Raw genomic sequence first — 21220 nt, forward strand, 5'->3', positions numbered from 1 at the left:
ATTTTAATTAAAAATTCCAATGGTGAAAAAATTCAGGGAAATGGTAATGCCCGTTAAGTTAATTAGCAACAAAGCGTATTATGACGTAAGAAGCGCTGATAAATGAATATATTTTCCTACATTATACCAAAATACTGTGCCAATGTTGAATATCACCAGGAAAGATCAATTTATACGAAAATTGATAAATTGCAAATGCAGCTGTGAAAAACACAAAAAGTGTTTAAGTGCTTGACAAACAAAATAAAATAGTTCTCGATTTTATATTTATAATTAAGCGTTCATACTCGTTTTAATATAATTTCATATTTTTGAATTGTGGTAACCTTCAAAAAACAATATAATGATCGCGCGAGTAGCCTAATTAGTACCACGAAATATTTAAAATTAATAGCGATCAATCGATTAATATAGTAAAACATCAATCCAGCGACCATAAAGTCACGAATCCAGAGTAGAAAACTTAACGTCCCTTAAACATGAAGATTGATCGCGCCGAATGGGCGTTCACGTCGTAATTAATTTGATTTAACATTTTTAATGAAGCGTAACAAAACAAGGGTTGTGAATATTCAATAGTTTACTTTTAACTTTCTTCTACTGTTTGTTTCTACTTGCTTACTGTTAACATAGATTTTAATTAAATATCAAATAAAACATTTTCAAAGAGAACAACATATTGCAACAAAAAATCGTAATAAAACATAAAGATGATGCGGCCGATGTCTCGGCATATTTCTCGCGGTCGTCCCTAAAGTGAGATCACGAATTTTACGACTTTCGGGAGCACCAAGCCTTCACTTTCATTACGCGCCGGGGCAGAGATAATTCCCATTCGACATCATTTCGGACATTGTTTGCCTTTATAGTGGTCGTGTTTACTGGCGTATAAACATAATCGTGGTGCCTTAAACTTGTCTTGTCCTTTACTTGCCCTCGCCGATGGGTGCACGCCAGTCATCTCGCCCATTGCGAGACTAATTAATTAAAGTTTCCGCGCCGGTTGCGTGTCGTACATGCATGGGCAAGGATTAGGAATTGTGGCGGGCGATGTCTTACCAGGGTGTAAATGCCGCAGGCGTAACTGCCTTTGCGGACTGAACGCCAACAGCAGCACGACGTCATGATCACCATTCTGGAGCGGGTACCGCCGTTGGCGTCGGTGGTGGGTAAATTGACCGCCGACAAACTTTTCCGGCACGCGCGGTGAACTGGCACAGGCGCGAGTCAATCGGGCTCATTGAGATGGAGCGAGTTGTCGCAAGGTTTTTGCGACATTGCTTTTTGAGCGGACCCTAACCGTTACTAACTTGAATTAAAAACACCGATTAAAATATTCCGATATATAATTTTGTATGTAATTTAACAAGAAGTATTTTCAGAAAGAATTTTGTATTTCTAGCATTTCAAGCAACAATATTAAAGATTTATATCTATTTTATGTTGAATTACCGAACAGGACGTGACAATGAAAAATAACTTGTGGATGTTTTTACAAGTGATGAAACGCGCGACACGTTCAGTCTCGACGGCGGAACGCTTGGGTGCGTTGGGGGCATTCGCGGCGAGAGCGGCTGCGGCACTGACGTGACGGTCGTCGACGCCGCCGCCGAGGCCTAGACGGAGGAGCATACGCGCCGCGTACGCCGTACGTGCACGGTGTACTCATGCGCAAGCCTCAGGTGGTTGAGATGCCCAAAATATATTTGTTTTCAAAAATCCTTTTGGGCTCAAATTCGTTGGAGGCGACGTAAAATATGTCTCGTAGTAGAAATATGAGCTCAAATATTTTCTCTTTGTAGACTCGTATTCTTCTGAAAATTCTTTTGTAAAAGTAAGAAATATGATGAATCAAAGAATGCTATTACATTTTTTATGAAAACAGGAATTAATCGAGAAAAGATATTTTGATTCTATAAAATGAAAACCGAGCTAAAAATAGCTAACAATATTTTTGGCAAACATATACATACGATCAATATAGCAAATAAAAACAATAGCAATAAATTAAATATTACATGCCGTATAGTAGTCTAAGAGCCCGTGACTGCCAGACTTTCATCATTTTAGGAAAGATAAAAATGTTTCTATGTGTGTACCCAATACAGCAAAGAACGATCCCTAATTATGAAACCTGGATAGTGGTTCCTTTGACAGTTAACAGCCAACAAAGATGTACCAATTATGATGTCAAATTCGTTATTTTAGCAAGCTCCATTTTTGCATATATTATTCGTAACATTATTATAACATGCGCTACTCATTACAAGACACTTGGTATAGTTCGAACATCAGTCAGACACCCCTAAACATAATATATTTTGCCATATTAGAGTTTAAAGGATTCACTAAAGGAACCTTATTTTTCAATCGTCCTAAACCCTTAAAAAAGCCTTAAAATGTACTATTAATAATCAAAAAAATTAACGTTCTTACAATTTCTCAGCCTCCAATTGTCCATCAAGAAATTCTCTACAAGATGGTTCTTATTTGTATGGAATAGCGTTAGACTGAAGATCTAAAGGTCCCTGGTTCAATCCCTGATTTCGGCATGTTGCTTTTGACAAAGATTTATCGTAATACTCGAAAATTTTGTTTTTATTGTGGTCTGCAAAATAACACCCAGTATCTCTCGAACTATATGACTTTTTTTATAGTTTCTCACCGCAATGTTAGAGGTAGAGAGTTTCCCTACACATTGCTTACATTTGCAACCCCTTAGGACTTCTGAAAATGCTCAAAAGTGTTTTTTAGAACGTAGCCTTTTTCATAAAATATGTATATATGGTGTAGAGAACACCCCGTATCTCGTGAACTAATTGACATTTTTTTTTTAAAGTTTCCGCCAAATTAAAGCTCGAGAGCTCCTTTACACATACTTTGTCAATCTTCTAACCCTTCCGGAAGTGCCCAAAAATGCCTTTTTAAAAATTCGCATTTAAAAAAAAATTGAAAACATGGTGTGGAAAACACCTGGCATCTCGCGAACTAATTGACTTCAGTAAAGTTGCTCACCGCCATTTTAAAGTCTAAAAGTTCCCCTACACGAAGCATACCCTTTTGATTTTCGAGCCTTTCTGGAAGTGCCCTAAACTGTCAATCAATAATTGGCATTCTTCAAAAAAATTGAAAACATGGTGTGCAAAACACTCTGTATCTCGTGAAATAAATGATTTTTGTAGAACGTGTCACCGCAATATTAAAGTTCAAGAGTTACTTGATACTATGAATGCCTTATCAATCTTCCAGCCCTTCCGGAAGTGCCCTAAAATGCCTTTTGAAAATTGTCATTTTTCAAAAAGATTGAAAACATGGTTTGAAAAACACCCTGTTTCTTGAGAACTATTTGACTTTTTTGAAGTTTTTTACCGCCATCTTGAAGTTCGAGAGTCTCTCTCCCAGATTGATCTTTTTCTAACCCCCTAACCTAGCTAGAAGTGCCCTGAAAAGCACTTTGAAAATAGCCAATTTTGTCCCAAAAATTTAATTTTTTGGTCTAATAACAGGTATGAACTTTTTTATAAATTTTTTTTTTCGGGCGAAGAACAGAGTCGAACTTATTTACTTAAAAAAAATTTGATCGAACAAGAGGGTCAAACTTTTTTGTTAAAATATTTTTGGTCGAACAACAGGGTCGAACTTTTTTGTTAAAAATTTTTTCGGTCAAAGAACAGGGCGAACTTACTTTTTATTTAAATTTTTCTATCGAAGAACAGGGTCGAATTTATTTTCTTACAAGTTTTTTCGGTTGAACAACAGGGTCGGACTTATTTTAAAATTTTCCCGTAAAAGCGGCGAGATTAAATTGTGATTATCTCGAGAACTAAAAGGAGTACGGAAAAAAGAACTTCATATTCTTGATCCTTAAAAAATTCTCTTCAAGATGGCACCTTTCTTAAACAACGACCAACAATGCATAAAAAAATTAAACAAAACATTTCGTTATAAAAAAGGCAAAAGATTTCTCTTTTTTATGTTCGAAATTAAAAGTTGGAATTTTTAAATTCTGTTTTCGGATTCTGATGGATCATTTAATTCTATATCGATTATTTTGGTAACATTTTTGGCTCGCATTTACCGTTTAGGCCCTATTTGCAATCATAATAAAAAAATATGTAATTTGTATAGCGACAAAACCAGACTTAATTAGGGTTATTATTATTAAAAAGCTTTAATTTAGACCAAAATTTTATTAAAATAAAGTATGTAGAATCACATGTTCTTCTATATTTGATAATAAAAAGATGTTATTTCCTATTTTTATTTTTTGCTTAGGAAATGATAGAGAAAACGAATAAACCAGTGTTTCGCACTTATCTTGAAAACCATTAGAGATAGAGAAAAGCGGTTTTCATATTCGTATGTAGAATTAAATTTTACATTGTATAACATATTAAAATATACAGTTATCAACACTTATGTAATAATTAAAAATTGTCAGTAACTTATAAACTAATAAAGATAGCGCAACCAAACCTGGATTAATGGATTCCTAGCATTGTTTTTCATCATTTTGGAAAGTGTGAGGAAAATTGGGGAAGTAATTTTATTTGATCAGTTTTAAATTGACCACCCATTTTCCGAAATATTGATGTTATCGGAAAACTGACTTGATATCTTTCATCCCCTTGGAAAACTCAATCGATTAGCGTTTTCCATTTTCTTGTAGCTTAAAAAAATTTTTTTGAGTCCAAAAAGAGTCAAGTGTAACCTCTTGATCTTTTTGAGAGGTCTACGGTCAACTTTGGAAAATGGAAAAACTAAATCTGCCATTTTATAGATCTACATCACGGCATGAACAAAATGAAGAAAGTTCTTTTTTATCTGTATTATTTTCCGTGAAAATCGCGGCGGAAATTTTTGTGGGCACATGTTATATTTCAAACTTTTTAAACGTTATCGTATCTAGGATTTGATGCTTAACGTCGGGGTGTTTTTGGTTTTTGTTTATCTCTATTAGTTTCTGAGATAATTGATTCTTAAGGCTCGATGAGAGTGCACATTTCATTTAATGAGATTTACTGGAAAATTCTTTACTGCTATTAGGCGACAAGTTGTTTAAATTGTATCATTAAAAGCCCCTCTTCACAGTGAGGTAGTTTTCAATATTTAATTAAACCACTCTTTTAAATGTCAGGCGCCTCCGCCAATTTTTTCATAATTAATAACTTTTATTAAATTTAAAAAAAAATATTGTTTCATCGTTCAGGGTTTCAAAATTCCAACTTTTTAACTTAATGTCTCGACCTGAAAATTTTAGGAAAAAAGTATTTTAAGAAAGTAAGTTCGCCCTGTTCTTCGACCAAAAAAAATTTAAACAAAAAAATTCGACCCTGTTGTTCGATCAAAATTTTATTTGAGTAAATAAGTTCGATCCTGTTCCTCGACCGAAAAAAAAATTTTAATAAAAAAGTTCATCCCTGTTATTCGACCAAAAAATGAAATTTTTGGGACAAAATTGGCTGTTTTAAAAGTGCTTTTCAGGGCACTTCTAGCAAGGTTAGGGGTTAGAAGATCTCTCGAATAGAGAGACTCTCGAACTTCAAGATGGAGGTAAAAAAATTCAAAAAAGTCAAATAGTTTTCAAGATACAGGGTGCTTTTCAGACCATGCTTTCAATGTTTTTGAAAAATGCCAATTTTCAAAAGGCATTTTAGTGCACTTCCGGAAGGGCTGGAAGATTGATAAGACATGTCTTGTATAAAGGAACTCTTGAACTTTAATATGGCGGTAACACGTTCTAAAAAAATCATTTATTTCATGAGATACAGAGTGTTTTGTGCACCATGTTTTCAATTTTTTTTTGAAGAATGCCAATTATTGAATGACAGTTTAGGGCATTTCCAGAAGGGCTTGAATCAAAAGGATATGCATCGTGTAGGGGAACTTTTGGACTTTAAAATGGCGGTAAGTAACTTTAAAAAAGTCAATTAGTTCGCGAGATACAGGATGTTTTGCGCGTTATAAATTTTTTTGAACAATGTTAATTTTTAAATAGAGTTTTGGGGCACTTCTAAAAGGGCTAGAAGATTGACAAGGTAGAGGAGCTCTCGAGCTTTAATATGGCGGTAACAAACTTTAAAAATGTCTATTTGTTCAGGAGATACAGGGTGTTTTCTACACCATATATACATACTTTATGAAAAATGCTACTTTCTAAAAAACACTTTTGAGCATTTTCAGAAGTGCTAGGGTGTTGCAAATGTATGCATTGTGTAGGGAAACTCTTTACCTCTAACATTGCGGTGAGAAATATATAGTTCGAGAGATACTGGGTGTTATTTTGCAGAACACAATAAAAACGACATTTTCCAGTATTACGATAAATCTTTGTCAAAAGCAACGCGCCGAAACCACGGATTGAACCAGGGACCTTTAGATCTTCAGTCTAACGCTATTCCATACAAATAAGAACCATCTTGTAGAGAGTTTCTTGATGGACAATTGCATATTGATCCCCGTTAATTTGAAAATACATGCGACGGAAATTAAGATGATCAACTTACTCCTTAAAGTCATTCTAGCATCGTATCGATATGTTTGTTTATTTAAGTGCTTCCGTTTACAAGCCTCCCCAAGAAGCATTTCTGCTTTATTGAAATTTATCCTAAAAGCCTCCGCCCAGCTGCTGGAACCACAAAGAAGGCTTGGTGCGGGTCGTCCGACTCGCGTATCTTAAGACTTCTTCATCTTCTTTGTGTTTCCGCTTCGTGCTGCTTTGTGTTCGTACTTTGCTTGCCTTTCTAGCAAATCGACTTAACTAAGAGATATAAGAGAAACAAGAAAATGTGACAATGCACCCTCGAGGAAAATTACATTTGTACAAGCGATTACATTTTCTTAAAGCTAGTGCTACACCGGATATGCTAAGCTCAAATTTCTCTTGCATCATCGTAACTTATATCGAGAATAGCCTAATTATGTAGTTATCTGGGAATATTAATCTAACGACAAATCGAAGGTAACTGAGTAGGATTCGAAATATCACACAGCTTTCCATGAGTTTGCACATTGCCATCAATCAGTTGATGATTTGTTGATTTCTACGCTAGTCTTGTTTTCGCTTGATTTCAGTCTGGTTTTCATTTGGCTGCGTCAACAAATCCACCGCCTGTATAATTACTTAGAGGTTTTCTGTCAAGTCTAGACTGTAATAGTCGCTGTGGAAAGATCATTTATTTAATTATACCTCAAGCGAACAAAACAAAATAATATATGTTTAGATCCTGATAAAAGGGAGTTTTTGCTAAATTATCTGCTGACGGAAATGGCGATTCAGTAGAAACAAGAAAGTGGGCGGATCCGTAGACATATTAAATCGAAAGTAAAAGATGTTCCTGTTTATAGCAAATCAAATTATTCTTTATTCGCTAAATTTTATAATAATTTTTTTTTAGATTTATGAAATTTCATTACTTAACAAGTTTATATTTATCCAGTTTGTAACTAAAAAATAATACGCAAATATTTTATTGCAAGCATGCATTAATTGGAACAATGTATGATAAATTATCAATTAATACCTACTACTACATTGATATATTTGCACGCTAGCAACAGTGCAGACTCGCACATTCATTATATCAGTTTTACCTCTTCCAGATCCCATCGTTAATTCTTGTCATTTGCAATTTTCATGGAATACATTAGAGGCATACATTTATAAAAAGCATTTTACTGACCTGTTTACAACGTGAAGATAATTTAATTCGAACAAAAAAAATTGGACTGCCTTGATGGATGTGAATACGATAGCTTTAGAAATTCTCTTTTCTTCTTCAAATCAATAATAGGTTCCGGTATTCATCACGTGAATCGAAAATTCAGTTCGCAATTACTCAAAAAGCGTCTTGAGATCTCTTATCTTGCCACTTCTTTATGTATTGATAGTGAATGTGTGTATTGATTTGCCCTCCGAACTGCTTAATATTTGTTGTTTATTTACGGTAACATTTGCTAACAATTTATTTCAAAATTGTAAATCGTTGTTTCAATAATATAGTGCTAACTCTGTAATATCTGCCAATCAAATTTCGAAGGGTAGGTACGTTGAACAATTGGTTTGATTCGACGAACGAGCTGCAAAGCAGTAATTAGCAGAAACGCTAATTGTGAAGTACAAAATATAAATAAATGCACAATGGAAAATTCGGCAAATTGGGTAAATTTGTGTCAATAAAAACTTTTTGACATTACACTAAACAGTTAACCCAAGGTATAAAAGAATAGTTTTTTTTATTATTTTTAACTTTTAATCTTCAGAGAACACAAATGTATGTATATAATAAACAAGAAGAATGCATTATAATATAATAAAAATTTCTGCTGCGTTTGCACAATAGGTACTCAGCAATATTCACAGATCTTCACTGTATATTAATAATATAATATAAAGCGCTACACACCAACGGATAAGAGTGTCAACGAGAGCAGAGATTTTAAAGTATAGAATACGTGCCAAATTTCATTAAATTTATATACGCCTTGCAACATCGCAAACGAAAAATGTACCACAGTGCGAAGATAGTATATAAATCATTCTCTAATAAATAAATATGAAATCCGAACTTTATGAATAATTATTTTGCACCAGAATAAATTATTCCAATAAAGCTCTCAACATCCTTCATGTTGCCCCAAATTTTGTCAGACGTAATATCATACATGTTGCGTTATTTTTGCTGGGCAAACATGGAAAATGTGCGTTGATTTCTCTGAGGATGAGACACCAAATAAATAGGGTAATTACTAATCAGCAATGCAAAAATCCAACCACAAGTTTCAGCGCACGTGCAGTAACGCAAATAGTGATGTCGTTAAGGTCGTCAAATTAGTTATGCAATATAGTTTCTGGATCATCTAAATAGGTACTCATATCTGGAAATCCGCGTGTGCTCGTAAATCCAATAATTATACCGAGGACCGTGACATTGCTAAATAGATCGTAATCATTTTTTCTACTTCCACATATAACCCGCCAGTTTTTCCACGGTTTTGAGACACAAAAAGTGGTACTTTATATAAAGACGGCCAAGCCGTGAGTAAAGTACTATATCCTTGAGCATTAGGGCGGGGCATGCACCTGCGCGTTTACCTACGGTGCGCCACCAGTCAAACAAAGCAGGCACTGCTCTGCTCGTGTCGGCGCAGCACAGCATTTATAATCTTACATTTCCCAGTAGTATGCGAGAGAATTTCGAAGATTTAAAAAACTAAAGCCCATGTTTAGCCACTTTATACTAAATATACTATTGTATAGGTTATGTGTGTCATAAAATACTTATTTGCAAAAAAGTGAAACAAAATTTGATCAACACAAAATAATTTTCTACATACATTGGATTTCAGATGTCGGTAATGTGTGTTGACGCTACTTATTATTAACGAAACTCTAAAAATAACCCGGATTGTGAAAACTCCTGAGTACATTTGATGCTCGCAACTAAAGCACAAGAAAGTATTTTTAGAGTAATTGAAAATGCCTGGTCAAATTGGAAGCATTAGATGAGTTTAGCGTATGTTTGCCGGTAGTCGTGTGTGGTTTAATGACGCCAGACTGCTGTCGGAAACCTCGTTTCGTTCCTGACCTTTTACCTAACGACTCGCAGCGCCATACGCGTTTTTATCACTGCCAATGAAAGCCAAAATAAGCATTCTAAATTGTTATAAACGCAACGCCGGCGTGATCACGTAGCGCTTTTATAAAGGTGATTTGTCTTCGAAATAATGTGCAGCCACGTCAAGGTATATAAGCTTGGAACGCATCACAAAATAAACTTATCTTAAATAAATTCTGACAACAAGTTTATTAAATCGCATATATTACATTAATTTATTATGTTTCTAAAAAAAATAGTAATTTGTAGCTACTATATAAAAATCAATAATATTTAAATTTATTACCATCACCATAAAAACAATAAAAAAAATCAAGATAAATTTCTTCTTACACTGTGTTACATAAATGCCCTGCGGTTAATTAGTTTGTTCATGTATGGATATTTAATCGATGTAAACACTGGCACCAGACTGTGGTTCGGTAGCAAATAAAATCGAATTGTATTCCGAATCGTCACCATTTTTAATTATCTGATGACAACTCTTGTAATACTTCTGTTTTAACATTGTCATGTATTGGTCGACATTTTCCTTCGCAAGCAGAGCAACAACACAACCTCCCCATCCAGCTCCAGTGAGACGAGCACCATATGCCAATCCCGAAGACAATTCAACAAGTCGGTCCAACTGCGGATGGCTGCATTCGTACAAATCGCGTAGACTGGCATGGCTCGCTAACATAAGGTTGCCCAACGCCTCCAACGTTGTCTCGCCGCTGGCGCCTCCGCCAACTGAATTGGCGCACTCTGCGTGGAAACGTTCAACGCGCAACGCCTCTGCAAAACGTCAACGTGGTATAATTAAAAAAGAATGTAAAAGCGTAAAAGCATTTTTACCCCGGTAGTACGTCTAAAACGTTAAACAGTCTCTAGCTTTGCGACGTTAAAACACACGCAAATATAATTAACGGAAAAGGAAAAATTAAATTTAAAATGTGTAGGTCTTATTGCGTTAATGTTCTTGACATTAATTGCTCGCAACGTAATAAAGATTAGCCTGCAGTACTGGAACTCATCACAAATTAACTAAGGAATTATTTGGTACAGTAATTAGTTTTAAGCTCTCGCTGAGTATTTGCTGCTTAAAAATGTAAAAACGCGAATGTAAACTTAATATTAAGCCTTTGTAAAATTAAAATTTTTGAACCAAAAACCTGTGTAATAATCAAAGTAAACAAACATTTACCTTCATAAACATGCATGGCACGCTGGTAGAGCTTGAATGTGTCCATTCGGGTAGTATTTGCAGTCAACGAAGTGCTTTCCAGTTCAGTGGGCGTTGTCTCGAGCAGTTTCATTATTTCATCTTTTTGGTATATATCTCCGTGTAGATGCTTTTTCACAAAGTTGCACATTGTTTCTAGGTCGACTTTTAAAATTGATTGAAGTTGTCCTAGCTTTTTTATGTTTTTCCATTCCAACCCATTTTCTTTTGCAATTATCTACATTTCAAAAATACCAAAGTTATAATATTTTAGAAGTTATTATAAAGTGTGAAACTGAAATTTGTATTCAATTGCTGTAGAGTCAAGTGCGTCGCTTTGCGAAGCACAATTACGATTAACTTTTTAATTATCGAGGAACTTCCAACAAGTCGCAAGCTTGTCTTAAAAGCATGGCCGCCATTTCCTGTCAAGATGTCACGCTTAAGTAGATGCGCCGTGAACCCCCGCAGGCTAGCTTTAAAATTAATGCTAAAGTTTGTCCCCGTAGTTTCGCCTCGCCGCAACAGTGTTATGGCGTTGTCACGGACACGTGAACATTTCCTTTGAAATTGTCTTCAAAGCTTAGACAAAGCTTAGAACCCGGGAAACGCGCAAAAGAAATACTCACCTCACTTTCTCCGGGGATGAAAATGTAAAAATGTTATTTCAGTGATTATCAGGAAATGCAAATCCTAGATTAGAAGCTCAGGTGGGAAAAGCTCAAGAAAGTTACCTCGCTTTCGGAAGTGATGCTCATGAATCACAAATTTTCATAATTTCACGACGCAATGTTGACACAAAGCGTGGCTGCTACGCTAACTTATGAATAATTAATTTGATTATATATTCGCGGCAATGAAGAATCCGTAGTAACAAACAAATATTTGCAATCCATAAATTAATTCATGTAAATGCCGCCAAACAAATCTGTGCACGTCAAAAAGTTCTCATCACAATAAATGATATTATGGTACAAATAAAATGTGGATTTAATATGTATAAATCATACTGCGTAGTAATCAAAACAGAATAATTAGTGATTGTTCCACATCGACGCATTAAATTTAAGCGAATCGAGTACAATCCGGCACAGAGTAATTACGTTACGTTTGCGCTTACCTGCGCGGCGAGACGACATTCGACGACACGACAATTGTAATCGGCGGTGGCCGCTTTGTTCAGCTCGGCGAGGCTATGCGCGATCACAAAGACCGCCCCCGACGGCAGCCGCACGTCCTCCGATCGCAGCGGATCGAACTTGATTAGCTTGGCGCAACCTGTAAACCAAGAACAATAAGACAAGTTAATAGATTTGTGCCTGCCGCAATTGATGTCTCTTGGGGAGAGTTTCATTGACAATGTAACTAAAATTGGCAACAATATAACTTCGTTAAATTTATAAAATAATTCATCAATTTGGCGCACTAAAAGTAATAGTAGTTTAACTGAGTTATTGTTATTGATTAATAGAGTAGTTATTTAGTTTATTGGAAATGTCGGTTTTCCTGATTTTTGTTAATTTTGTTTTTAACATCCTAAAAAATTAGATAAAGTTCATTGTTGCATGAGAAAAGATGGGAAATCTCTGCGGAATTCATTTATTTATGATCCTAATGGAAGTTGGAAATTCCCCCGCAGTTTGTGATGTGTTCTTTTATTCACACTCTTCGCGCATCTTCTAGATTCCACTTCTGCTTATTGTTTGCTACTTTTACGAACTTCTTTTGTATTTTTTAGATCATTTTATGTTTTCGTATAGTAGAGCTAGATATAGTGCGGATTGGTTTAATCCCGTAGACGTGTGGGTTGGACACGCGAAAAAAAAGTTTGCTCGTTTCGGGGTCGTTATGCCTCATGGAATTTTCCGCACATGAAAATACAATCGTGTTTTCGACCGTCAGCGTTCGGGAACGGGAAAACAATAAACGGCACATAATATTGCGCGAAGAGCCGATGCTGTGGAAGGATTTAGTTGGCTCGTAAACAATTTTCGCCGGGCCGGTGTACGAGGAGCATGCAGTCAAAGCATTCTCATCGTCTAGTCTTATCGTAGTTTATAGTTCGCCGGTATTAACAAGCTTTCAACTACCCACGTCTCGAGGCTGTTATACTCTACCACCCAAAGTGCAAACAAAGTGTCGTAAGGACACCCGGATGATAAAAAATGGTTTAATTTCCTGGAAACAAGATTCTCTTCACACATAATGTGAAGACCAACGATCATAAATGTTTGCACCTGCGTGATGTACAGTATTTTATAGATGCCTTTAGGAGAGAATAAATCACGTTCATTCAATTAAAATCAACAACTTGCTCTTACAGCAAGAGACCAGTATCGATTTATACTTCAACCATTTTCAGATGCAATTTTAGTTTCAATTACACCGAACTACACAAATGAAAAGGTTTAGCAAGTACCTAATAAATAATTTGGAATTCATGTCAGGAAGTACATACTGTTTTTTTTTTAATTAATTATGGTTTATAAGATAAGCGGCGACAAGAATAACACTTTGACAACAGTTTTAATAAAAGATTATGGCAATGAATAAAATAGTAGTAGATAAAATATAGGAATATCTGCAGGTATATTATAAATAAAGAAACTAACCTCAACAATTCACTGACTTCTTTTCTCGTGGTCAACAATTATCAGTATAATATAACTCCGAGCTTACCTCAAAAGTATCGGCAGTGTAATTTGACCTGTCACAACGTAGGTGTTCTAATCGACTCGGAATCAAATTGACAATTTATTCAATCTCATTTTTCAGCACCCGCGTCATGTTTAAATGTTAGAGAGTCGACAAGGTAGAACCCAACGCAGAGTCAAAAGCCGGTATCCTGTCGACCGGATGGTTGAGATCGAAAATCACAAGTCACGTAATGATTTTGTAACTCAATTATCACATCGCACTTTTGCGTGTTTCACGGAACGGCCGTTCCACAGGCTATAGGTAATTCATAACACAATTAACGGCATCGAATACAAAAAGGTTCAAAATTCCAAATTTATATAAAATAGCTTAATTTCATAAAACGTACAAGTATGAATTATTTATTGGAGTTATTAATTAATGAAGACTAATTAAAAACAATTTTTCAAATTCTTTCAAAACATTGCATTGTTTTTCGATTTAATTTTATTTTATTAACTAATCCAGTTTGTATATGGATGGTCGTCTGTATCCATTATATTCGTAAGGAACACGATGTGTTTACACTGCTAATGAAAGCACTAACGCGTATCGACCCATCGTAGAAGCGTACTTTCTGCTGAAATTACGCGTAAACAAGATGCAAGATGCACCCTACTTCGTTATAGACTTGTTAGTAATTTCACTCAAACAAAACATTCCTTGATTTTACGACTGTACTCGGTGCAATGCATATACATCCAAGTATGTTGTTTTAATCCATTCGCTTCACGTTAAATCATGAATATAAAATGTCTTCACTTGAAACGCTGTGCAAATTAAAGCTAAGAATCTTCCGGGGGACTTGAAATACATATTCGACATGAATTGAAACCGCGACCGACAATGTAAACCTATACTAGAAAATGAAACTCGACGTGTATACACGAAGAATTTAATTGCTTTGAGGTAAGCGCACAATTTCCGTTTGTTTCGTTATCAGCACTAACCAAGTATGGATTTTGGGCTTGTCAACTGTTTATATGCCATGACATGCACTTGCAGCAATGACTATAAAATAAATCACATGAAAAAAACATAACCTTTTTTTAATAATCTTGATAAAGAAAATTGATTAAATTGGTTTAATTCGCACGTAAATAAATTCCATTCGAAATTATATTGACCTAATTAGAAACGTGTTCGTTTGGGTTGCTGTAATTAAATTAAAACTGCATGCAGGGCGCACATAATGAGTACATGAAAGTTTCATTTATACGCTACGGTGTGCCAACCCGCCGAGAAAATGTTATGCATATTCCGTCATAAAATGTAAAATAGTAGAACATGGCGAAACAAATTGCGTCAGCGCTATGCTCCCGGCCAATGTCCCAAGTTCATTGGAATATGCATTCCTGATATGCATACAAGTTGCTGAAATTGCTCACAATTTAAACCTAGCCGTAGGTACCTATTGTTCGCATCGTTGTATGTTAAGTTCCTAGATATGCTTAAAGCTATCTTTCGATTCAGGCCGAACATCATCATCATCTTTTTCATATTAAAAAAATATTTATTTCTATAGCTCACAATTATTTCCAATTTGTTTTATTATCCAGACTTTTACAGGCAACAACAATTTTAAAACTTTATTCACATTGAGTTTGAATAGCGTTTATAACAAGTTTTGCACTTTAGAGCTGATTCAAATCATCTGTCTATATCTTTAAAATTATTCTTCATAATTCTGATGTAAAATAGGGGGCAATATAGTTACATTTTGCTAAATTTCAGTCAAAACAACTTTATTATAATTAAAGTAGTTGAAATGGAGGTGACTCTTAACCGTTATTTAAATCCATTGTGTTGAAATGCATAATAGCACGGTAAATTAGTAGTTGGAATTGAAATACTTATGAGCAAAGTTATTTATAGATGCAGAATAAAAGTATCATCTCCCACTCGTAAATCTCGCATCTCCGCGTCTAGTCTGCATACGAAGCTTACACGAAATATTTCAGCCAAACAAAAGTAAAACGATTACATGAACTTATTTTTTGCGTGATTTACAACTGGGAAATTGGCACTATGCCAACCACACCGTTCAGAAATGAAGCGCGCACATTTCCCAATAATCCACCCCATTCTACGTATTCCCGAAAAATCACGATTAAATAACAGTAAGTAAATTTAAAATTTTGAATTTAAAACTTGAGTTAAGTTTGAAAGGAAAATGCTAGCAACTCGTTATTAATTTAGGTTATACACGGAATGGAAAATACCTAATTAAGAGCAGTATTGACTGATAAATATTTAAATGTGTAAATTGGAAACTAAATTTGCTCGCGTGATATGTCCCGTAACCCTTTACGATTTTGCTGGATCAAAGAAACGTTCGCACGCCCATAATTGTGGATTGAGTCCCCGATGTTCTGGGGTCTAAAGACAGCGTAATGAAATATTAATTCGCACCCATGAATTAATTTCGACGCGGACGTGCCCGTAATTTTTAACTTAATTAAAAACAGTGAATACTAACGCAGTAATATCGATTAATTATTATTCTATGCTCACGCCGAGCCAAAACTCGCGCCAATGGCGCAATTAATCCTTAATCATTAATCGATTAGGAAAGTCAATTTGTAAATTAAACATTTGGCAACTGCGAAGGCGTGTGATGGTTTGGCGCCGATAAAAGATAAATGAACGAAATAAGCGAAAGTAATAAAACTTTGCCTTCAAGAGTCGTGTATCGATATTTTAATTCGCAATGACGTAAATGATAAGTTATACTTAAAACTTTGATTATTATTTCTGATGGATATAAATCCAGACATGCAAAGTAAAGATTTAAAATTTAATTTATTAAGTATCAAATGGTTAAGCGGGAATGTTTGTTCGTGTAACAACGTTTGGCCACATGATGCTTACGTTATTTTTTCTACTTCTACTATATTTCCACGTTTAGGTTTTTGTGTATTAAATCTTCGAAATTCGCTCACACACTACTGGAAAAATTAATTCCCATTTCAAATAATCATCTAGCAAACCGATGCAAATATTGAGAAATATATTCAAATTCGGAAGTTACCCGAATAAGCAGTTGTTATTTCAAAATGTTCAGAAATGAGTATATTCATATAAAAATAAATATGTACCTACACAATAATTGCATTATTTTGGTGAAACAAAAAACAAATATCTTTCTTGTGCTGTTGACAAACAAAAATGACAAAATCGTAACATTTACTTGAATTTTGCTTGATTCAAAAGACAAAAGAACCACCCTCAAACAAAAAAAACACATTTATATCTTTGTTAGGAATAAAATATGGGGAGGCAGCTATGCGATTCACGTTTATAAATGAGTATAAATGTATATACGGTCTGGACCGAGAGATAAGATATGACATATCAGGATATAAATCACATCACTTTTAGATACATAGCTACATATTTTGAATTTATAGTTATAGGAAATGAAATATGATATTGCATCCGACGCCTTGGTTAGTGGGTAGTTTAGCACTAATTAATTAAAGCGGAATTTGGTCATAATTCTAAGCCTGATATAATTTTGGCAAACGAAACGCTGAATAATTAATTATGACCAGATTTTCATATCAGTTATTAACGACATTTTATGACATAATAAAACAGATTTTTCGATAATGATAAAAGGTAGTAGTCTTATCAAGGAAGACTTTAGTATACTTCAACGCTTTTAGTGTTCCCGGATGTGAAAAAATAGTGTGCAAGAGACTTCAATAGATTTCGGCTTTTATCCTTCCGCAACAAAAGAAATCATGCTCATAAATATTTCATCACAAACAACACCCGGTTGCGGCACTATCCTCGCTCTGCTGCGCGTATCACTCACTCGTTCGTAACGTACTCAATGGTGGTGGCTTACCCTTGGTTGCGAGGAACGCAATCGCCTGATCCATGCCGCCTCCTTGAGTGCCGATGTAGCGCTCGCATTTGGCACACACATCCGCAATCTCCTCCTTGGAAAGCTCGATCTGCAAATTGATACCACATCATTAGATCATCAAATTATCGCATTACACGACCATTCTTCGAATATGTCCGGGTCAAATTTTCAGTTGATTCCAAGCACAAGAAAAACATTGTTGGCATCAAATCTAAAGATTACGAGCCAATTATTATTATAAGGGGAAGTTGTTAAATCTGTTATAGCTTTGTTATCGCTGTATTTGTGGTTGCCACATAAGTGCCACGCATAAATATTCAACAAGGAGCAAGGGATAAACTACACGCACGCATTTCGCCGGGTGTTGCGTGCGAAGATTGTCGAGGATTTGTGGATCGCCGTTCTCGAACAGACAAACGTTTTGCAAGACCGAAAGGTTCTGGGAGTGGAGCGCGGCGAGTCAACCTAAATTGCCATTCGTGACACGGCCGGCCCTAGCCCCGATGTGGGACTATTCGTTTCACACGCACGCAATCCTCCCTCACCTAAAGACATGCAAAGGATCACCGCCACCAACGCATTTGCATATTTCGCGTATTTCTATTCGACTTTGGCGTCGAAAGCGGGTCACTCCAAAACTCCTGCCCTAAAATCGGCACAAAAATGCTGATTTGCTTGAAAACTCAAAACAATATTGATCTTTCCTTCGGCTCGAAATTCGTGTTTCTTCCAGCAACGGTTCGCGCTGATGAAATGCCAAATTCAGCGTTGAGACCCCACGGAAACGAGCAGAAAACTGCTACCCTTTTCATAAATTCCTATTTTGTAAATAAAGTAAATTACTTCGAGCGCGATGAGAAAGTCGAGGTCCTGGCTTAATGGCCGTGTTGGCAAACTTTTAACACGATTCACCTTCATTATCGCTTCGCTTTTCACCCTCGGGCAACCAGATTTTAGCCTCCACACTCCACAACGACCGCAAGCATTAAATTTTTGCCTACGCTGCATTCGCACATCTTTCACAGTGTTTTCACCGCACAATTTTGGCATAAGTTAAAAATTGATGTATGGCTTATATAATTTATTGCAAGCATATGCTTAAATGTTTGAATAAATTTGTATAAATAACCATTTGTTTTAAAAATATTTCGGGATCAAATCATTTTAAATACCTATACTGTTCCAGAAGGTTTATGTGTGGTTGCATATTTTGTTCAATATGATGTCGTGCTGAGTCTTATCATATATTCATATATATCACATGTTGTGTGGAGAACAAGCAATGAATATAAAATACGCTCAACAGTTTGCGAAGATGTCAACAAAAATGTCACTTTTATTTACGCCTTGAAGAGTTGCAGGTGTTTGCCAACATATCTACCATAAAAGAAATCAAAAATTTTAAGAAAGAAAAACTGCATTGCGCTATTTGTTTTAATAATGCAAATGTACCAATTAGTAAATTAAAATTCAAAATAAAAATTGAATCTTGGTCGTTTTGCTACTGCACAGAAATATACGAGTAAAACAGTTTGGCAGCCACTGGTGTAAAGAACATATAGAAAATGAATAGAGTCCGACAATATTTATGCTTATGGCACGTGTGCTCGCGATGTGACATAAAATTTATTTAAAATTCAGTTCACGTTTTAATTCCAATCCAATTTCAAATGTTATCCCGCACTTTGAATTTAAAACAAACACGATATTTGATGTATGTTTTATAACGCTAGAAGATAGCATTTTATACAGGGTGCTATATTTTCGTCAATGATACCAAGAATATCAAGAATATTTGTTTTCGGTGTCCTTTGGCAGTTGTAATCAACTACATGTCAACAGTAATAATTTCCCTATAGATTTGAGCTCACTACCAAATACAAATACAAAAATGTCATTGCGTAATTTGATTTTTTACGACATGTAAAATTAATACTTATATCAATACCAAAAAGCAATAAAAACGAAATTATCTAATGAATCTATGAAAACAAAACTCAAAATCGACCGGATCAGGTTTTACCAGGGTCACTTAACAGAAAATGACAATTTATTTCACTGGAAGATGAAAAATTTGATATTTTAGCAATTGATTAGTTTTGATTCCCGTTTGATTGAAATAACTACGTAAATAAAAACCGCTTTTAAACGCATACTCGAAATATTTGTAATTCAATTTAGTAGCTATTAGCGAAATCATTTTTTCAATTGTAAAAGCATTCTAACTAGAGAAAAACTTCAATTTTGATCTCAGTGATGTACGGTGATGCTCTTATCCGCACGTGTCATAAGTAATATGTAGCAAGCAGCAATAAAATAAAATATTTTTACGAAAACGAAAACTTTTACGGCTTACGTTGGCGCGCCGGCCAATGCTTTTAACTCTCGAAAGAAAAGTACAGAAAAAGAGCAGTGAAGTTCTTACTTCGTGAGCAAAAGCAGTCGCCAGGGCAGCGGCGCACACGAGCGCACTGCTGCTGGATAATCCCGCGCTCTTCGGAATCGTGCCGCTGACCATCACACATAATCCTTTTAATCTGGCCTCTATCGACATTAATTCGCAAATGCCCTTCACGCCGCATAGAAAATACTGATACCACTGGGGTGCGCCGTCAGTCAAATCAATTCTGAAAATATTAATTTAAACCAATAGCTTTTTACGTTTTAAAATTGCATTTGGCTTGTTTATATTACTTTAGTCAAATTTTCCTAATATATAATTATGTAATTAAGCTATTATACAATATATTTCCAAAAATACAGACTTACGAGACATCTCTGATGGAACAGTCGTAGGATGCGAAGGTTTCATCCAAATTTGCCAATCGCAGCGACCCCTCGTTATCAGTAGAAACAGCTAGCAGGATATCCTGCTGCAAAGCCATTGGGCACACTCCATAACCGCTATAATCGATGTGCTCCCCAATTAAGTTTACTCTGCAGGAAAACATCGGAATGGAAATAAAAGTTAAATACTAATTGTAAAGCAAATTATAAAAGCAAAATATAGCAAATACAATTTCTAACTGTTATACCTGCCTGGGACGCGTACATAAAACTCTGGTGGGCATTTGAAGACTTCGGCAAACTTTGTTTTCAGCAGACGACTTCGATCATTCACCTGCAACGTTGTTGCTTCTGCTTTGATACTAGACATGATTCTGCACAATTGTGTCAACTAATACAATAACACTTCACGCACACTTGTCTACGATTTACACGAATTCTGCGACTAGTTAAATATGCAATTGCCGCGCGGGGCGATGGGCATACACTATATACTAATAGTACCAATCATCCACGTCGTTGCAGGAAGCCGGTTATGCTTGATACCGTTCATACTGTACACGCTGTCATAAACATTTGTGTAGGTATCACATATCGCCGGTTTAGTATAAAATCCGTATCAGAAAAGACGAAGTCTTATCGCCTTAAAATATGTTTGCATTTTATATTTGAACAATATAATCATGATATTACTTGCTTAGCAGGATCCGACGGCAATCAACATGTAATCTGGCGACAAAATAAATTCTAGGTTAATAAATTGAGTTTGATATTGATATAAAAGCTTAATACTCCTGCTGGATATGTTTAAGAAGAAAAATTTTAGATATTAACATTTAATTAAACATTTCTCGATTCATAAACACCATATTAAAATAAATTGTTTTTTTTTTCTTTTAAGTAATGCTAATGCTGAAAACTGCAGTATAATTACCTGATTGGATCGGCTGCTAACTGAGGACAGCACTAGCATGTTTAGACAACTTTGATTCTCTGCCGTGAGATGGCCATATTAATATTACTTTAGGAAATTTTCACCCA

General features: G+C 35.4%; 2 protein-coding genes and 1 long non-coding RNA gene across 4 annotated transcripts in view; 1 reads left to right on the forward strand and 2 right to left on the reverse strand.

Annotated features, from left to right (window-relative positions):
- LOC135794168 (uncharacterized) overlaps window positions 1–1569 on the reverse strand; it is a 31542-nt gene extending 29973 nt beyond the window's left edge. Inside the window, exons 1-2 of one of the 2 annotated variants that reach the window (XM_065305348.1) lie at window positions 1453–1566; window positions 1060–1309 (exon numbers count right to left, since the gene is read on the reverse strand). In XM_065305348.1, coding sequence (XP_065161420.1) covers window positions 1060–1134 — 75 coding nt within the window. In that variant the 5' untranslated portion in view covers window positions 1135–1309; window positions 1453–1566. Of the gene's footprint in view, window positions 1–1059 lie in introns of both variants that reach the window. The other variant, XM_065305347.1, reaches the window with a different exon arrangement.
- An 8218-nt stretch (window positions 1570–9787) lies between these two features.
- Galk (N-acetylgalactosamine kinase) lies at window positions 9788–21070 on the reverse strand. Its single transcript, XM_065305131.1, has 7 exons — window positions 20428–21070; window positions 20162–20329; window positions 19818–20019; window positions 17372–17480; window positions 11942–12099; window positions 10804–11059; window positions 9788–10394 (listed from the first exon to the last, which is right to left on the reverse strand). The coding sequence occupies exons 1-7, from the start codon at window positions 20547–20549 to the stop codon at window positions 10003–10005; spliced, it is 1407 nt and encodes a 468-aa protein (XP_065161203.1). The 5' UTR covers window positions 20550–21070; the 3' UTR covers window positions 9788–10002.
- Window positions 15418–21220, forward strand: part of LOC135794003 (uncharacterized) — a 31218-nt gene continuing 25415 nt past the window's right edge. Inside the window, exon 1 of the long non-coding RNA XR_010548765.1 lies at window positions 15418–15638. This is a non-coding gene — a long non-coding RNA (uncharacterized lncRNA). The remainder of the gene's footprint in view (window positions 15639–21220) is intronic.

Source organism: Atheta coriaria, unplaced genomic scaffold, assembly GCF_025399875.1.
Source record: "Atheta coriaria isolate IRGN ID8LTWV9N9 unplaced genomic scaffold, Caltech_Dcor_3.1 hic_scaffold_6_pilon, whole genome shotgun sequence".
Classification (NCBI taxonomy): Eukaryota; Metazoa; Arthropoda; class Insecta; order Coleoptera; family Staphylinidae; genus Dalotia; species Dalotia coriaria.